The following is a 20,517-nucleotide window of genomic DNA, read 5'->3' on the forward strand; positions in this document are numbered from 1 at the left end:
ACGGAGGAGCCTGGTAGGCTGCAGTCCATGGGGTTGCTAGGAGTCGGACACGACTGAGCGACTTCACTTTCACTTTTCACTTTCATGCATTGGAGAAGGGAATGGCAACCCACTCCAGTATTCTTGCCTGGAGAATCCCAGGGACGGGGGAGTCTGGTGGGCTGCTGTCTCTGGGGTCACACAGAGTTGGACATGACTGAAGAGACTTAGCAGCAGCATGGTGAACAGTATCAGTTAAGAGACTTGAAAGAGGGTCCAGGGGTGTATTGTTCAAGTTAATACAATAAGCCCCCTACATATGAATGACCTCCACCCCTCCTCTAAATTCTCTGTTGCCTCCATTTGCCTTAATTTTCTTCATATTACTTAGAGGATGTTACTGTTTGCCTTCCCTACCAGAAAGTAAGCTCCTGATGACTGAACTTTGACTCCTGCCTTGTTATAGCTCCAATTTGTATTATAATGCCTGGTGCATCATAAGGTCTCAATAAATACTTGTTGAATGAATGGATTCTGCAAGAATTGGTAAAATATATTGTGAAACAACTGGGCATAGAGAGGTTAATTAGAGGTTAATTACCATTAATTATGGGCTTCCCTGGTGGCTCAGTAGTAAAGAACCTGCCTCCCAACGCAGGAGACACAGGAAACACAGGTTCAATTCCCGAGTCGGGACAATCCCCTGGAGGAGATGACAATCCACTCTAGTTTTCTTGCCTGGGAAATCCCATGGACAGAGGAACTTGGCAGGCTACCATCCATGGGTTGCAAAGAGTCTGACCCGACTTAGCAACTAAACCACAGTGGGGCTTCCCAGGTGGAGCCAGTGGTAAAGAACTTGCCTGCTAGCAGAAGAAATAAGAGACATGGGTTTGATTCCTCAGTTGGGAAGATTCCCCTGGAGGAGGGCATGGCGACCCACTTCAGTATTCTTGGCTGAGGAATCCAATGGACAGGGGAGCCTGGTGGGCTACAGTCCATAGGGTCACAGAGTTGGATATGACTGAAGTGACTGCACACGTGTGCACAGAGCAAACCTTTTCTGAGGTCAGCCTTTGCTCCACAGCTTCCTCCCTGCTGCCCCCCAGATCCTCAGTGAGGCCGTGGCAGCCGGTGGTGGGGGGCGTGAGCATCCTCTCTCCTCCTTCTGTCAGTACAGGAGCCCTTGTATTTCTGCCGAGAAATAAGAAATCTCTTTACAGAAAGAAGACAGTGGTCTCAGGCTGTTTACCTTTCATTCTGTGGTCAGGAGATCATTTCTCAAGCTTTGAGAGGAAGACAGAGTGCTGAGTTCTGCGAGGGATAAGATCTGAGGCCACTCCAGTATTCGGGCCTGGAGAATTCCATAGACTGTATAGTCCATGGGGTCACAAAGAGTTAGACACGACTGAGTGACTTTCACTTTTCACTTTCTTGCACCGGAGGAGGGTGGGGATGAAGATGATTGGTTGGGGATGAACTGAAGTTTTTAACCTCACCATTTGGAGCAACCCCAAATGAGACAAGTTTGGAAACAGAAGTCTGGTCAGTTGTGTGTTCTCATGGCATATGGGCCAGAAAACCAGTAGCTTACGAGTCTGTATGGACTTCCCTGGTGTTCAGTGGTCAGGACTCTATGCTTCCGGTGGAGGGAGCACGGCTTCAATCCCTGGTTGCATAACCAAGATCCTGCATGCCCCATGCCCACCTCCCCTCCCGCCTCCTCAAGTGTTTGTAAAAGAAGGCATGTGAAAAGTAGACCCTGCTCATCTGGGAAGGAATTATGCCCCAATAATCAGGAGCAGCGAGGGAGATCCAGTTCACACTTGATTGTTCAGAAACTTATTATTAGCACTGATTACCTGCTCTCTATTTTTTCTGCCAATACCTGACTTTTGACTTCTCTACTAATTAGCACTTGCATCTGAATATTTGAGAAAGAGAAAAAAAAAGAGAGATGAAGTTCCTTGTAATTTCGCTTCTTGTTAGGCTCTCTCTTAAAACAATACAGGAGAATATAATAGAATCAAAGGAGATTGAAACCACTGGCCACAAAGTTTTATTTTTTTTATCTATAATATTTCACATTGCCATTGATAATCATTGAATTTAGTGTTGCAAAGACCTGAGAGAGCCTGATTTTATAGGTGAGGGACTTAGATTTCAGAAGAATTCAATCTTTCCTAATATGTTCAGTTTGTAGGATGCAGACTGGGCCCCAAACCCAGCTTGTCTAACTCAAAATGGACATGGTGCTTGTTTTCATATCAATATATCATTGTGTTTTATTTCAAGAGGATTAATTTCAGCCTTCCTCTTGAGTATACAAACAGAATAATATATGGTCAAATGAAAAGAACATTGGGTTTTGTTTCAGAACACCTACATTTTCCTCCAATGATTTTTAATGATTTGGTTTTGTTATTGTATAATTTGAGTTGTTATTTAAATCTTCAGAGGAAAAAAAGATCTAGGCTCATGGCTCCACTGAAAAATTCTAAAATAAAATTAAGAAAGAAATACTTCTAAACTTCGAAAATCTTCCACAGACATGAAAAAGTGGTAATGGCTTCCAACTCATCATACATTGATCTCTAAGTCTGTAAAGGACATTACAAGAAAGAAAAATTACAGGCTGTCATGGGACATAGATGCACAAATCCTGAGGGAAAAAAGAACAAATCTAGAATTACAGAAATGACATATTATAATCATATTGATTGGCTCTCAGGAGTGTAAAGTTGATACAACTTGAAAAAAATCAGTCAGTTTAATATAAAGTGATGTCTTGTTGCTCAATCTCTGAGTCATGTCCGACTCTTTGCAGCCCCATGGACTGCAGTATGCCAGGCCTCCCTGTCCTTCACTGTCTCCCAGAGGTTGCTCAAACTCATGTCCATCAACTCAGTGATGCCATCCAACCAACTCATCCTCTGTTGTTCCCTTCTCCTCCTGCCCTCAATCTTTCCCAGCATCAGGGTCTTTTCTAATGAGTCAGCTCTTCGCATCAGGTGACCAGAGTATTGGAGCTTCAGCTTCAGCATCAGTCCTTCCAATATATATTCAGGGTTGATTTCTTTTAGGACTGACTGGTTTGATCTCCTTGCAGTCCAAAGCCACAATTCTTTGATGCTTAGCCTTCTGTATGGTACAACCCTCACATCTATACATGAGTACTGGAAAAACCATAGCTTTCACTATATGGACCTTTTTTTTGACAAAGTGATGTCTCTGCTTTTTAATATGCTGTCTAGGTTTGTCATAGCTTTTATTCCAAGGAGCAAGCGTCTTTTAATTTTGTGGCTGCAGTCACAGTGTCTGCAGTGATTTAGGAGCTCAAGAATAGAAAATCTGTCAGTGTTTCCATTTTTCTCCCATCTATTTGCCATGGATTGATGGGATTGGATGCCATGATCTGAGTTATTTTTAATGTTGGGTTTTAAGCCAGCTTTTCCATTCTCCTCTTTTACCCTTATCAAGAGGCTCTTTAGTCCATCTTTGCTTTTTGCCATTAGAGTTGTATCATCTTCACATATGCGGTTGTTGATTTCTCCTGGCAATCTTGATTCCAGCTATGAGTCTTTCAGCCCAGCATCTTGCTACTCTGTATAAAAGTTAAATAAGCCTGTCCATGGACAAAGGGGAGCCTGTAAGGAGAATGAAGGAGGGGCATAATCATGTTATAATCAAATCCCATACCTGCAGGGTGGGTGACCCACAGACTGAAGAATACCAGAGAAGTTCTTGCACTTCTGTGAAGGTTTTAGGCCCCATGTCAAACTTCCTAACCTGGGGATCTGGCAAAGGGAATCCCCAGGGAATCTGACTTTGAATGACATTGGGATTTGATTATAAGACTTCCACAGGATTGGGAGAAACCAAGACTCTTAGAAGGCATGAACAAAATCTCGCGTCCACCAGAACCCAGGGTAAAACCCACAAAACACTGAGCCAGACCTACTTGTGAATATTTAAGTGTCTTCTGCAGTGGTGTGGGTCAGAAGTGGCCTGCCACAGGATCAGGGCCACTGGCACCAGCAGTCCTGGGAAGTGCATGTTGGCATGTGCTTAGTCACTCAGTTGTGTCTGACTCTTTGTGGCCCCATGGACTGTAGCCCCCCAGGCTCCTCTGTCCTTGGGGTTCTCCAGGCAAGAATGCTGGAATGGGTTTCCACATCCTCCTCTAGGGCAGGCAGATCATGGATCAAACCCAGGTCTCCCACATTGCAGGTGAATTCTTTACTGTCTGAGCCTCCAGGGAAGGCCAAGAATACTGGAGTGGGTAGCCTATCCCATCTCCAGAGGATTTTCCCAACCCAGGTATTGAACTGGGGTCTCCTGCATTGCAGGTGGATTCTTTACCAGCTGAGCTGCCAGGGAAGGGCATGTTGGCATAAGTCCTTTTTGAAGGTTGCCAATAGACCATGGAACCTGTAACCTCCAGGACTGGTTCACCTCAGGCCAAACAACTAACAGGGATGGAGCATAGCCCCACCCATCAGCAGACAGTTGGATTAAAGATTTTCTGAGCATGGCCCTTCCCACCAGAGCAAGACCCAGTTTTTCCCCAGAGCCAGTCCCCCCTATCAGGAAGCTTTCACAAGCCTCTTTCTCATCCATCAGAGGGCAGACAGAAGAAGCAAGAACTATAATCCCATGGCCTCCAGAAAGCTACAACCACAGAAAGCTAACCAAAATGATCACATGGATTTATAGCCTTGTGTAACTCAATGAAGGTATGAGTCATGCCCTGCAGGGCCGCCTAAGATCGTGCGGTCATGGTGGAGAGTTCTGACAAAATGTGGTCCACTGGAGAAGGAAATGGCAAATTGCTTCAGAATTCTTGCCTTGAGAATCCCACGAAGAGTATGAAAAGGCAAAAATATATGACACTGGACACCTACCCCAGGTCGGTATGGCCCAATATATCCAGTACGCTACTGAGAAAGAGTGGGAAAATAACTCTAGAAAGAATGAAGAGGCTGGACCAAAGTGAAAACCATGCTCATCTGTGGATGCATCTGGTTTTGAGAGTAAAGTTCAATGCTGTAAAGAACAATACCCTACATGCAGCTAATTAAAAAAGAGAGGTAGAAAAATCTTTATATACTGATCTAGAAAGACCTCCAATATATATTAGTGAAAAGCACACAACACAGAAAATGTTCATAGCATGCTATCTTTGGTGGTAAACTTTAGTATCATGTATATTCTATATAGTATATAATTTTTTCCATCAAACTCTTTTCAAGTTTTCTTTCTCAGAATCTTCTTTCATTGATATTTTCTTTTTTAATTTTTATTTTATATTGAAGTATAGTCAATAACCTCAGATATGCAGATGACACCACCCTTATGGCAGAAAGTAAAGAAGAACTAAACAGCCTCCTGATGAAAGTGAAAGAAGGGAGTGAAAAAGTTGGCTTAAAGCTCAACATTCAGAAAACTAAGATCATGGCATCCGGTCCCATCACTTCATGGCAAATAGATGGGGAAACAGTGGAAACAGTAGCTGATTTTATTTTTGGGGGGATCCAAAATCAGTGCAGATGGTGATTACAGCCATGAAATTAAAAGACACTTACTCCTTGGAAGGAAAGTTATGACCAACCTAGACAGAATATTAAAAAGCAGAGACATTACTTTGTCAACAAAGGTCTGTCTAGTCAAGGCTATGGTTTTTCCAGTGGTCATGTATGGATGAGAGAGTTGGACCATAAAGAAAATTGAGTGCCGAAGAATTGATGCTTTTGAACTGTGGTGTTGAAGAAGACTCTTGAGAGTCCCTTGGACTGCAAGGAGATCCAACCAGTCCCTTCTAAAGGAGATCAGTCCTGAATATTCATTGGATGGACTGATGTTGAAGCTGAAACTCCGATATTTTGGCCACCTGATGTGGAGAGCTGACTCATCTGAAAAGACCCTGCTGTTGAGAAAGTTTGAGGGCAGGAGGAGAAGGGGACGACAGAGGATGAGCTGGCTGGATGGCATCACGGACTCAATGGACATGAGTTTGGGTGGACTCTGGGAGTTGATGATGGACAGGGAGGCCTGGCGTGCTGCAGTTCATGGGGTCACAAAGAGTCGGACATGACTGAGCAACTGAACTGAGCTGGTTGGTTAACTGGTTGGTTAACAATGCCATGTTAGTTTCAGGTGTACAGCAGTGTTTCAGATGTACATACACATGTATCTATTCTTTTTCACATTCTTTTCCCATTTAGGTTATTACAGAATATTGAGCAGATTTCCCTTTGCTATACAGTAGGCTTGTTGGTTAACTATTTTAAATGTGGTGATGTGTACACGTCAATCCCAAATTCCCATTTATCCCTCCCTTCTCCTACCTTTCCCCTTTGGAAACCATAAGTTTGTTTTCTAAGTCTGTGAGTCTGTCTCTTTTTTGTAAATAAGTCCATTTATATCATTTTAAAAAGATTATGCATATAAATGATATCATTTTCTTTTCCATTTGTTTTCTGGTCTCTTTCTTCACCCCCTTGCCCTTCGGTCAGGCCATTTTTATCCACTGTCTTCCAGAGTTAAGGTCACATTAGCTGACTTGACCTTAATATCACAATATGTGCTTTTTCGCTATTTCTCCTGCCATCTTTAGCTCCAAGAAAAGTCCCCATCTAATCACACCATTGTAGAATGATTTTTCATCGTGCTTCCATAGCCTGTAAAATTACTCCTTAGCCTGGCTGAAAGACCTGTTTAAAAGAATCGGGTACAGATTTAGCTTATAGCATCACTCTTATCTTCTATATACCTATTGCTTCAGTCACATAAAATGACATCGGTTTTCTTCAGACACTATGCGCTTTATGACATTGTTATTTTGCAAATATATCAACTTATCCCTTTCCTATCATCTCCCACCTTTCTCTTCTTTTTAAAGTATTTTACTGATTTTTTTTTTTGACCACATCATGCAGAATGGGGAATCTTAGTTCCCTGCATGTGTGTACGAGTGCTCAGTTGCTTTAGTCCTGTCTGACTCTTTGTGACCCCATGGACTGTAGCCTGCAAGGCTTCTCTGTCCATGGGATTCTCCAGGCAAGAATCCTGGAGTGGATTGCCACGCCCTCCCCCAGGGGACCTACCGGACCAAGGGGTCAAACCAAAGTCTTCTGCATTGCAGGTTGTTTCTTTACCCACTGAGCCACCTGGGAAACCCCCTTGTGGTAGAAGTATGGTGTCCCAGCCTCTGGATCACCAGGAAAGTCCCTCATCTCCCTCCATTCTTTTCTTCATCTGTCAAACTTCAATTAAAATGGGATGAACCAGATCAAACGTCACCTCTTCTGTGAAAATTTATTTAGTTTTTAAAAAATTTTCTGTGTTTTACTATTGGAAAATATTTTAGAATATATTGAAAAATTGGAAATATTGACAAATACTTTGCCTCTATGAAAACTTACATATGATTCTTATTTTCTGGAGAGACAGACACATTAGGTCAGGATAAAGAGGAGATAAGAATGACTCAGATGGCCTCCACTCACAGATTTGTCTCTGTGTACAGATGCCTTTAAGTATCTATTAATACAATTAAACACAGATAGGATCCATTACAATTCAGGTATCTCACCTGTATTGCTTTGAATCATCATAATGTGATAGGTTGCCAACAAAGGTCCGTCTAGTCAAGGCTATGGTTTTTCCTGTGGTCATGTATGGATGTGAGAGTTGGACTGTGAAGAAGGCTGAGCGCCGAAGAATTGATGCTTTTGAACTGTGGTATTGGTGAAGACTCTTGAGAGTTTCTTGGACTGCAAGGAGATCCAACCAGTCCATTCTGAAGGAGATCAGCCCTGGGATTTCTCTGGAGGGAATGATGCTGAAGCTGAAACTCCAGTACTTTGGCCACCTCATGCGAAGAGTTGATTCATTGGAAAAGACTCTGATGCTGGGAGGGATTGGGGGCAGGAGAAAAAGGGGATGTCAGAGGATGAGTTGGCTGGATGGCATCACCAACTTGATGGATGTAAGTTTGAGTGAACTCCAGGAGTTGGTGATGGACAGGGAGGCCTGGCATGCTGCGATTCATGGGGTCGTAAAGAGTCGGACATGACTGAGTAACTGAACTGAGCTGAACCCTCTAATATCAACAGAAAGAGATCTATGTGCCATTTTTAATGGCTACATAGTATTCTGCTTTATATATCGTTTCCTTAACTAATTTCCTGTGGATGCACATTAAGTGACTTCCAGGTGCTCGCATTACTGTAAATAATGTCATAATGAGCATTCCTCTGTGCTGTGGAAATGTTTTGACCGTTTCCCCTGATCACATAAGATCACGATTATCTGTTTTCCTGTCTTTCTCACCAGAGTATTATTAGTTCCCTGAGGGCAAAAATCATTTCTTTTGGAATCTCAAGACCCTTATAGAGTGCCAGTAGGAGCTTATTAATACCACTAAAAGAAAGAAGGAATAAATGAATGAATATTTATATAGTTGGGTGCACATCACACATGTCTTTAGTTCTTTCTCAGTTTTTCATTGGCCGTGAGCCTGATATCTCTTAGGATTGTACAGTTCTCTAACAGATGTCATTGCCACTGACATAAATTTAATATGTGACTTTAAGAATTACAGTATGCCAAACCACGACTCCACTGTAGATCTTCATGGACTCCAGAATAGATTTTTTAAATTGCAGAGGAAAAATAAAAGATGTATACCCTACACTCTTTGCCGTCCCCTAAGCAGAGATGAGTTATTAAATCTTAAATTTTCAATTACAAGAAAAAAACACGTAGTATGTGTGTCGCATACTGTTTACAGCTGTTGTCTATTATGGGTTCTCTGGGGCACCATTTGCTACTACAACTGAACGGTCCCATAGGTTGAACTCACCAATATGAATGCAAAATTGCCTAGAATCACAGAGAGGAAGAGAGGAAAATCTACTAGAAATGGCTAAGCTGCTGCTTATACTAATGTCTTCGTGAGAACCCACAGTTTCCCTGTTTGCTTCTTTAGGACAGCCTCTTAGGTTTTGTGGCATATGACAATCTATTGAATTATAAACTTGACTCTCCAAAGAAGAGAAACATCACTGATATTTCCTTGCAAGAGCTGCATTTGACCTATTGACTATAATGCACTAATTGTACTGGTTATCATGCAATGGGACTCAACTTGCCCAGACAATGAGAGGATCCAATTGATGTTGAAAATTTACAACAGCTTGAGCTTTTTTTTTCACTTCTTGATGGACTGGGAACACTTACTATTGTTTAATATACTGTAAATGAGCATAGTTCAAAAACCACAGAGAGTGATATGGAATTATAGAACTGAAAATAGGCCACTGATTGGGTACAGATTCATCAAGCCTCTTTATTTCTCAATAAGCTTTTTATTGGCATGTCAATACAGCTTGCTTTGGAAGGAGTGAAAAGTAATTGTGATCAAATGATATAGTGGGAAAGTTGACTTCAACTAACTTCAACTGTGCTAACTAGCTGATTGTATACCACCCCACCCCCAACCCCATACACTTACTTAATAAGTTCCAGATAGCAAATCCTTGGTCTAACATGCCAAACATCCAGTCCAAAACTCAGTTTCTTTAGAAACTTGCATAATCCGTCTTGGACAGAACATGGTGGGGCTGGAATTTGAACTCTGGAAATACAGCTCTTGAAGTTGTTCTCTGAACTTATGGTTGCCAGCAGGGAAGGATGGGGGGAAGGGATAGTTATGGAGTTTGGGATTGATATGTACACACTGCTCTACATAAAATGGATAACCAACAAGGAATCACTGAGAACTCTGCTCAATGTTATGTGGCAGCCTGGATGGGAGGGGAGTTTGGGGTACACGTGTGTATATAGAGTTACGTGTATATGTGTGGCTGAATCACTCTGCCAGGCGCCTGAAACTATCACAGCATTGTTAATCAGCTATTCAGTTCAGTTCCTTTCAGTCGCTCAGTCGTGTCCGACTCTTCACGACCCCATGAATCGCAGCATGCCAGGCCTCCCTGTCCATCACCAACTCCCGGAGTTCACTCAGAATCACGTCCTTCGAGTCAGTGATGCCATCCAGCCATCTCATCCTCTGTCGTCCCCTTCTCCTCCTGCCCCCAATCCCTCCCAGCATCAGAGTCTTTTCCAATGAGTCAACTCTTCGCATGAGGTGGCCAAAGTACTGGAGTTTCAGCTTCAGCATCATTCTGTCCAAAGAAATCCCAGGGCTGATCTCCTTCAGAATGGACTGGTTGGATCTCCTTGCAGTCCAAGGGACTCTCAAGAGTCTTCACCAACACCACAGTTCAAAAGCATCAATTCTTTGGCGCTCAGCCTTCTTCACAGTCCAACTCTCACATCCATACATGACCACAGGAAAAACCATAGCCTTGACTAGACGAACCTTTGTTGGCAAAGTAATGTCTCTGCTTTTGGATATGCTACCTAGGTTGGTCATAACTTTCCTTCCAAGGAGTAAGTGTCTTTTAATTTCATGGCTGCAGTCACCATCTATAGTGATTTTGAAGCCCCCCAAAATAAAGTCTGACACTGTTTCCACTGTTTCCCCATCTATTTCCCATGAAGTGATGGGACCAGATGCCATGATCTTTGTTTTCTGAATGTTGAGCTTTAAGCCAATTTTTTCACGCTTCTCTTTCACTTTCATGAAGAGGCTTTTTAGTTCCTCTTCACTTTCTGCCATAAGGGTGGTGTCATCTGCATATCTGAGGTTATTGATATTTCTCCCAGCAATCTTGATTCCAGCTTGTGTTTCTTCCAGTCCAGCGTTTCTCATGATGTACTCTGCATATAAGTTAAATAAGCAGGGTGACAATATACAGCCTTGACGTACTCCTTTTCCTATTTAGAACCAGTCTGTTGTTCCATGGTCAGTTCTAACTGTTGCTTCCTGACCTGCATACAGATTTCTCAAGAGGCAGGTCAGGTGGTCTGAAATTCCCATCTCTTTCAGAATTTTCCACAGTTTATTGTGATCCACACAGTCAAAGGCTTTGGCATAGTCTATAAAGCAGAAATAGATGTTTTTCTGGAACTCTCTTGCTTTTTCCATGATCCAGCGGATGTTGGCAATTTGATCTCTGGTTCCTCTGCCTTTTCTAAAACCAGCTTGAACATCAGGAAGTTCACGGTTCACATTGCTGAAGCCTGGCTTGGAGAATTTTGAACATTACTTTACTAGCTGTGAGATGAGTGCAATTGTGCAGTAGTTTGAGCATTCTTTGGCATTGCCTTTCTTTGGGATTGGAATGAAAACTGACCTTTTCCAGTCCTGTGGCCACTGCTGAGTTTTCCAAATTTGCTGGCATATTGAGTGTAGCACTTTCTCAGCATCATCTTTCAGGATTTGAAATAGCTTAGCTGGAATTCCATCACCTCCACTAGCTTTGTTCGTAGTGATGCTTCCTAAGACCCACTTGACTTCACATTCCAGGATGTCTGGCTCTAGGTCAGTGATCACACCATTGTGATTATCTTGGTCGTGAAGATCTTTTTTGTACAGTTCTTCTATGTATTCTTGCCACCTCTTCTTAATATCTTCTGCTTCCGTTAGGGCCGTACCATTTCTGTCCTTTATCAAGCCCATCTTTGCATGAAATGTCCCCTTGGTATCTCTAATTTTCTTGAAGAGATCTCCAGTCTTTTCCATTCTGTTGTTTTCCTCTATTTCTTTGCATTGATCACTGAGGAAGGCTTTCTTATCTCTTCTTGCTATTCTTTGGAACTCTGCCTTCAGATGCTTATATCTTTCCTTTTCTCCTTTCTTTTTGCTTCTCTTCTTTTCACAGCTATTTATAAGCCCTCCCCAGACAGCCATTTTGCTTTTTTGCATTTCTTTTCCATGGGGATGGTCTTGATCCCTGTATCCTGTACAAGGTCATGAACCTCATTCCTTAGTTCATCAGGCACTCTATCTATCAGATCTAGGCCCTTAAATCTATTTCTCACTTCCACTGTATAATTATAAGGGATTTGATTTAGGTCATACCTGAATGGTCTAGTGGTTTCCCCTACTTTCTTCAATTTAAGTCTGAATTTGGTAATAAGGAGTTCATGATCTGAGCCACAGTCAGCCTCTGGTCTTGTTTTTGTTGACTGTATAGAGCTTCTCCATCTTTGGCTGCAAAGAATATAATCAATCTGATTTTGGTGTTGACCATCTGGTGATGTTCATGTATAGAGTCTTCTCTTGTGTTGTTGGAAGAGGGTGTTTGCTATGACCAGTGCATTTTCTTGGCAAAACTCTATTAGTTTTTGCCCTGCTTCATTCTGTATTCCAAGGCCAAATTTACCTGTTACTCCAGGTGTTTCTTGACTTCCTACTTTTGCATTCCAGTCCCCTATAATGAAAAGGATATCTTTTTTTTTGGTGTTAGTTCTAAAAGGTCTTGTAGGTCTTCATAGAACCGTTCAACTTCAGCTTCTTCAGCGTTACTGGTTGGGGCATAGACTTGGAATACTGTGATATTGAATGGTTTGCCTTGGAAACGAACAGAGATCATTCTGTTGTTCTTGAGATTGCATCCAAGTACTGCATTTCAGACTCTTGTTGACCATGATGGCCACCCCATTTCTTCTGAGGGATTCCTGCTCACAGTAGTAGATATAATGGTCATCTGAGTTAAATTCACCCATTCCAGTCCATTTGAGTTTGCTGATTCCTAGACTGTCGGACATTCACTCTTGCCATCTCTTGTTTGACCACTTCCAATTTGCCTTGATTCATGGACCTAACATTCCAGGTTCCTATGCAATATTGCTCTTTACAGCATCAGACCTTGCTTCTATCACCAGTCATATCCACAGCTGGGTATTGTTTTTGCTTTGGCTCCATCCCTTCATTCTTTTTGGAGTTATTTCTCTACTGATCTCCAGTAGCATACTGGGCTCCTACTGACCTGGGGAGTTCCTCTTTCAGTGTCCTATCTTTTTGCCTTTTCATACTGTTCACGGGGTTCTCAAGGCAAGAATACTGAAGTGGTTTGCCATTCTCTTCTCCAGTAGACCACATTCTGTCAGATCTCTCCAGCATGACCCGCCCATCTTGGGTTGCCCCACGGGCATGGCTTAGTTTCATTGAGTTAGACAAGGCTGTGGTCCTTGTGTGATTAGATTGACTAGTTTTCTGTGAGTATGGTTTCAGTGTGTTTGCCCTCTGATGCCGTCTTGCAACACCTACCATCTTACTTGGGTTTCTCTCACCTTGGGCATGGGGTATCTATCTCTTCACGCTGCTCCAGCAAAGCGCAGCCACTGCTCCTTACCTTGGATGAGGGGTATCTCCTCACCGCCACCCTTCCTGACCTTCAACGTGGGATGGCTCCTCTAGGCCCTCCTGCGCCTGCGCAGCCACTGCTCCTCGGGCGTGGGGTTGGTCCTCCCGGCCGCCGCCCCTGACCTTGGACTTGGGTAGCTCTTTTCCGCCATTCAATATAAAATAAAAAGTTGAAAAAGTAAAAGTTGTGCTCTACTCTGGTTGGCTGTACTGTCTGTGACTAAACAAATGCACTGTCTATAGAAACGTCAGGATTTTTTTGAAGCACAATCTTTGGTATGTCTTCCTCCTGTTAAAAGCCATCATTTACTCTCTATTTCTTAAAGTAGACATTCTCAACTGTTTATTTCTGGGACACATCTAGCAAATATTCTCATTACAACTCTTTGTGTCTCTCTTTTCTCCCCAGTCCAGGAAGCACACTTAGGTGCATGCTATTCAAGGTAACCATATTATAAAGATGATTTTAAACCTGTTTTCTTATTCATATCAATTGAACTAGAGTCTAACAAAGTATAACAAATATGTGATTACACTTGCCCAGTCAAATAGTGGTTTATTTGTCTCAAACATCTAGAAGCATTGAAGAAGCTAGTGAAGGTGCAGGATAGCTGCTTAAGGGGTTTTTCAAGAACCCGGGCTCTTTCTACCTTTATGCTTACCATCTTCTCATGTGACTTGGATTCTCTAATTGGCTTCCTCACCTTAAAGTGTCAGATCTATGTTCAAGGAAGGAAGAAGAGACAAATAAAAGAGACAGGAATCAAAGAAGGCATTTACCAGGTGAAACTGTGCTCTCTAATCCTTTTTTCCAGAAAGACTTACCCTCTGGCTGCTATTTACATCTCACTGGTCTCACTCCTGTCACATGGCCATTCTTACCTCTAAGAGGATTCATGAAGCTGGGTGTTTTGATCTGGGCACTTTTTTAACCTCCCCTGAAATCAGGGGTCTGGTAGTAGGAAAGAAGGGGACTAAAGTTTATTGGACAAGTAACCAACATTTTGTGTGATATATATATTGTGAACATACATATATATATCTATGTATGGAGAAGAAAATGAAAACCCACTCTGGTATTTTTGCATAGAGAATCCCGTGGACAGAGGAGCCTGGTAGGCTGCTGTCCATAGGGTCACCCAGAGTCGGACATGACTGAAATGACTTAGCACCCATGCATGCATTGGAGAAGGAAATGGCAACCCACTCCAGTATTCTTGCCTAAAGAATCCCATGGACAGAGGAGCCTGGTGGGCTGCCACGTATGGGGTCACACAGAGTTGGACACGACTGAAGTGACTTAGCAGCAGCATAAATACATATAGGGCTTCCCAGGTGGCACAGCAGTAAAGAATCTGCCTGCTAATGCAGGAAACTCAATAGATCTAGTTTTGATTCTTGTGTTGGGAAGATTCCCTGGAGTAGGGAATGGCACTACGAAAAAGCTAGTGGAGGTGATAGAATTCCAGTTGAGTTATTCCAAATCCTGAAAGATGATGCTGAGAAAGTGCTGCACTCAATATGCCAGCAAATTTGGAAAACTCAGCAGTGGCCACAGGACTGGAAAAGGTCAGTTTTCATTCCAATCCCAAAGAAAGGCAATGCCAAAGAATGCTCAAACTACCGCACATTGCACTCATCTCACAGCTAGTAAAGTAATGTTCAAAATTCTCCAAGCCAGGCTTCAGCAATGTGAACCGTGAACTTCCTGATGTTCAAGCTGGTTTTAGAAAAGGCAGAGGAACCAGAGTTCAAATTGCCAACATCCGCTGGATCATGGAAAAAGCAAGAGAGTTCCAGAAAAACATCTATTTCTGCTTTATAGACTATGCCAAAGCCTTTGACTGTGTGGATCACAATAAACTGTGGAAAATTCTGAAAGAGATGGGAATTTCAGACCACCTGACCTGCCTCTTGAGAAATCTGTATGCAGGTCAGGAAGCAACAGTTAGAACTGACCATGGAACAACAGACTGGTTCTAAATAGGAAAAGGAGTACGTCAAGGCTGTATATTGTCACCCTGCTTATTTAACTTATATGCAGAGTACATCATGAGAAACGCTGGACTGGAAGAAACACAAGCTGGAATCAAGATTGCTGGGAGAAATATCAATAACCTCAGATATGCAGATGACACCACCCTTATGGCAGAAAGTGAAGAGGAACTAAAAAGCCTCTTGATGAAGGTTAAAGTGGAGAGTGAAAAAGTTGGCTTAAAGCTCAACATTCAGAAAACGAAGATCATGGCATCTGGTCCCATCACTTCATGAGAAATAGATGGGGAAACAGTGGAAACAGTGTCAGACTTTATTTTGGGGGGCTCCAAAATCACTGCAGATGGTGACTGCAGCCATGAAATTAAAAGACGCTTACTCCTTGGAAGGAAAGTTATGACCAACCTAGGTAGCATATCCAAAAGCAGAGACATTACTTTGCCAACAAAGGTTCGTCTAGTCAAGGCTATGGTTTTTCCTGTGGTCATGTATGGATGTGAGAGTTGGACTGTGAAGAAGGCTGAGCGCCAAAGAATTGATGCTTTTGAACTGTGGTGTTGGTGAAGACTCTTGAGAGTCCCTTGGACTGCAAGGAGATCCAACCAGTCCATTCTGAAGGAGATCAGCCCTGGGATTTCTTTGGAAGGAATGATGCTAAAGCTGAAACTGCAGTACTTTGGCCACCTCATGTGAAGAGTTGACTCATTGGAAAAGACTCTGATGCTGGGAGGGATTGGGGGCAGGAGGAGAAGGGGACGACAGAGGATGAGATGGCTGGATGGCATCACTGACTCGATGGACATGAGTCTGAGTGAACTCCGGGAGTTGGTGATGGACAGGGAGGCCTGGCGTGCTGTGATTCATGGGGTCGCAAAGAGTTTGACATGATTGAACGACTGATCTCATCTGAGTATACTTGCCTGGAAAATTTCATGTACAGAGGAGCAGGGTGGGCTATAGTCCATGGGGTTGCAAAGAGTTGGACACAACTGAGCACACATGTACACACACATGCATATACATATATAATGTGAATGTATCTGTATCTGTATCTATAACTATTTCTATATATTGTCTATATCTATACATAAAACAAGCAAACATTTGTACTTTTATTAATAACCAGTGATTCTTCAATAGATCTCATCACAGATCATAGCATACCAGTGAGACACTGACTTCATGACTGAGAACTTCTGATCAACAGTATAAACTCCAAACCCAAAACAAAATGTTCGAGGAGGGTTATTACTAGTTTGACACCAGCCTAATTTCTAAATTCATGAGCTACCATTTCCAGTCCTTTGCTTCAGCCACTCATGGCGTTTCTTGATTCTTGAAAGCACCGGTTTGTAAAAACTGATTGTTTTCACAGACTGGTAAAAACATTAAAAACACAACAGGAAACTGGTTGTGTTTCCTCTGTATTCTTTGCATGTGTCTTTTTCTTTGCTTAGAAGACCCTTCCTCATCTTCTCTCTCAAGCTGTGCTTGGTTGCTCAGTTGTGTCCGACTCTTTGTGACCCCAGGGACTATTGAGCGCCAGGCTCCTCTGCTCATGGGATTCTCCAGGCAAGAATACTGGAGTGGGTTGCCATGCCATTTCTCTCAAGTTAGATGGTAATTATTCTGCAGGACCCAGTCTAAATAAATAGCATCACATCTCTGGAAGTGTCCTTCCCTCTCTTAGATAGACCTATTTTTGGTGCTTTATTTACACCTCCATTAGCTCGCTTGTCATCATTAGCTTGAATGTTTGTCACTGCCGACAAGCGCTTTGGTCTTTTACAGAACAAGAACTATAATAGATTCAGCTTTTTCTACTCAATGCCTCCTGCAGCTCCTGGAATATGTTCAAGATACCTGCTTAAATTAAAAAAAAGAAAAAGCTGAATGTTATCCCCCAAATAAAAAGGATCTACAAAGAGAAGTAATGTGCTCTCAACATAGTCAATAAAAGTGCATGAATATATATGCCCCTTAAACCTGCATCCCGTTGGCTGTTGACAGAGGGGATTTTGTTTGTTTTAACTGATGATAATAGTAATATGATTCGGTAATTAATAGTTTATTTCTCTGTATCTTTTATTCTTTGTTATTTAGGGGTTCTTGAGGTTATTCAGTTTTGTCTTTCTTTGTATAGAATTAGAGATACAGTTTATACCTTCAAAAATATTACTCTTTAAGGGAAGAAAAGCCATAAACTCATAGTTAAATATTTAACTAATGATTTGAATAATTAGGAAGAAAATGACTTGTTTAACTTTTAGACTGTTTAGTGGCTAGTGTATTTATACCTGGCAAAAATTTAGTTCTCGTCTTTAAAATGAGTTTAGGAGCAATAAGGAATCGGGTGAGGATACAGAAGGAAGTGAGAATCAAAAAACCCTCACAAAATCAGGCAGGAGGTTAGAGCAGACATGGTGAATTGCTTGTCTGATATCACATGTTCCCCACCTCCCACTTCCTCAAGTATGTGAGGACAGACATCACTAATCAATCAAAAGCGTTTTCCACCTGAGCCCAGATGTGGTCTGAGAATAGGTCTCAAAGCTATGTGCATCTTCTGTCAACAAAGAAAGGATGATAAGTCTATCTTTTCTCAATGCATTCTGCATAGAGGTATATTGTGTCAATACACTCCTTGTGATTGGCAGAAAGTGTGTTCCTGATTTCTTTTGCAAAGTGAAGCAGGTATTGCAACTCCAAAACTGAACTTCTAGGCACTTCCTTCTGTGAAATCTCTCCAGGATTGGTCTCAGTGTCATAAAGTCAATCATAAGTTTCCCAGTTCAGTTTCTGTACTTGACTCCTCTAACTGCTGGGAAATGAGAGGGAACATCCTAACCACAGATTTTATAACTGAGAAGGTAGAGAGCTAACAAGTACACACTTAATGGCAAGCAATATGCCAAGTGCTTTATAATTACATCATTTAGTTTTTATAACAGCTACAGGAGGTCAGTAGCATTGTCCTCATTTTACACGTGAGAAAGCAGCCTTGGAGAAATTAAATCCTTCGTGAGATCTTACAACTGGTAAATGATGAAGATAAGATTCAATCTCAGATCTGGGACATCCAGCACCATGCTACTGGATCCTGAAGAGAAAACTATTTCTTTGGTGGTCTTCTAAAATCTGATTCATGGCTTGTTTTGATGCCACGAAGTACTTACCGTTTGGATAACAGCCTTGAGCTTTAACTTTATACTCTCCTGAGTTTTACAGACTATAGAGGCGGATGGAAAATGGATAAATGCACATTAGGTGTGTATTAGAAACAATCAACCTATTTAAGGCTTTATGCCAGTCAGGTGTAAAACTGGCTTCCTGGAGATTGTCTTGATGGATATGGAAACTGTATTTAGGTTTAATTTTCTTGCGTGTGTGTTTTCTTTTTCTCTGCAGGGCAGCGCCCATACCAAGTGATTACCGCTCGAGTTCACCCAGGAGAGAGCAATGCTAGCTGGGTGATGAAGGGGACCTTGGAGTTCCTGGTCAGCAGTGACCCTGTGGCTAGGCTCTTGAGGGAAAACTTCATTTTCAAGATAATCCCCATGCTCAACCCAGATGGTGTCATCAATGGCAAGTATGTCAGGCACCTGGCCTAACTTAGGTCACATTTATGTTACCATGATAATGGATTGTTGTTCTGCTCAATGGATTTGACTTGAGAGGTCTTGGTACTCTGGTAGGAATAACTTCTCTTGAGTTCTGTTACCTTGTACAAATATCAGGATATTCTCTATAAATATTGGTATCAATCTCATAGTTTCTTTTAATAGAAAAGTATAGATTCATAGGCAATTACTAACAGAAGAATCCTTAGAAAGAATTGAATCTAACACTCTCCTTTTAAAAAGGAAGGAATTGATGTCCATGATAATCAGATGACTCCCCGCCCACCACCCCCTGCCACCTGGGCTGGGTTAATGACAAAGCCAGGGCTCAAACTGTGATCTGATGAAGTTAAGACTGGTGCTTTTCTTTGCTTCTGAGCCTGGTGGGCCACGGCCCATGGGGTCGCAGAGGGTCGGACACGACTGAAGTGATTGAGCACACCCTGCAGATAAGTCTTTATTTTCAGTTGTGTTTTTACTTGGAGCAGGAAATGGCAACCCACTCCAGTATTCTTGCCTGGAAAATCCCAGGGATGGAGGAGCCTGGTGGGCTGCTATCTATGGGCTCGCACAGAGTCTGCAGCAGCAGCAGCAGCAGCAGCAGCAGCAGCAGCAGCAGCCGTGTTTTACTGAATTCTGGATACAGCTGTAATAAGCTGTATTTAAATGGAATGGCTGAAATGGTTGAAGAATGGCCACGGAATGGTTAAAAGTGAAATGACTGAAAAACGGTTGGCTGAAAGAGAGAAGACTGGGGTGGTGCTTTTCCTAGCCCACTCCTACATGCCTTTCAGAATGTATATTGGGAAAGATGCATTCCACTGTTAGAAAGAGTCAGCATTTTCAGAGTTTGTGGGCTGAGGCCCAGAAAGCAGAGCAGGTTCTCAATATCTCACAGCCGGTGGATGGGGGTGACAGGGTGAACATTCATACATACCTGCCTCAAGCTGTGGAAAAAAGCTTAACATTCCTTCCTTTGGTAATAAATGATTATTTTTACTATAGGATTAGACAGTGATATCCTATGGAAAAACCAGAATTCAAGATAAATAGAAATATTGAAAGGAAACATAATTTCAAGAGCTAAAGATGCAAAAGAAGTTGTAATTTAGAATATCCATATTAAAGAGGCAAACACACACTTTTAGAAACTAAGAAAATAGAGCAATATTGAAAATGTGAAAATAAAGAGAGATAAAATGAGAATTATAAAAAATATGAAAAAGCAAATTTCAGAGATAAAATGACTTAAATAAGAAAAATTTTTAAGAAATATAAAATAATTTCTTTCAGGAAAGAAATCCTAAATATTAATAAATGTTGAAATGCTGAGAATAGATTAGTTTCAAAGGATAAGAACAAAAAAAGAATATTGAGAAGTTAAAAAGGTTAAAGATATATAAATGGTAAAATAGTAAAAGAGGATCAGAATAAATTCCAAATGATAAAATATGTTAAATAATGCCAAGATGAAAGCAAATGAAAGCTAAAGCCTATAAAAATAAAATTAAAAAACAAACAGGAACATACTTAACAAGTTTCCTAGTTTTGTAGCTCCCCAATTCTTTTTTTTTTGATGGAATTTTTTGGTGGGCAAAGAACAGGGTCCTTCCTTTTTGTATATGGTGACTGGTTGGCACAGTC

General features: G+C 41.8%; 1 protein-coding gene across 1 annotated transcript in view; it reads left to right on the forward strand.

Annotated features, from left to right (window-relative positions):
- AGBL1 (AGBL carboxypeptidase 1) overlaps positions 1-20,517 on the forward strand; it is a 939,272-nt gene that overhangs the window by 329,829 nt on the left and 588,926 nt on the right. The window contains exon 18 of the mRNA XM_015459153.2: positions 18,662-18,842. Within this exon, the coding sequence (XP_015314639.2) occupies positions 18,662-18,842 (181 nt within the window). The remainder of the gene's footprint in view (positions 1-18,661; positions 18,843-20,517) is intronic.

This window comes from Bos taurus, chromosome 21 (genome assembly GCF_002263795.3).
Source record: "Bos taurus isolate L1 Dominette 01449 registration number 42190680 breed Hereford chromosome 21, ARS-UCD2.0, whole genome shotgun sequence".
Taxonomy (NCBI): Eukaryota; Metazoa; Chordata; class Mammalia; order Artiodactyla; family Bovidae; genus Bos; species Bos taurus.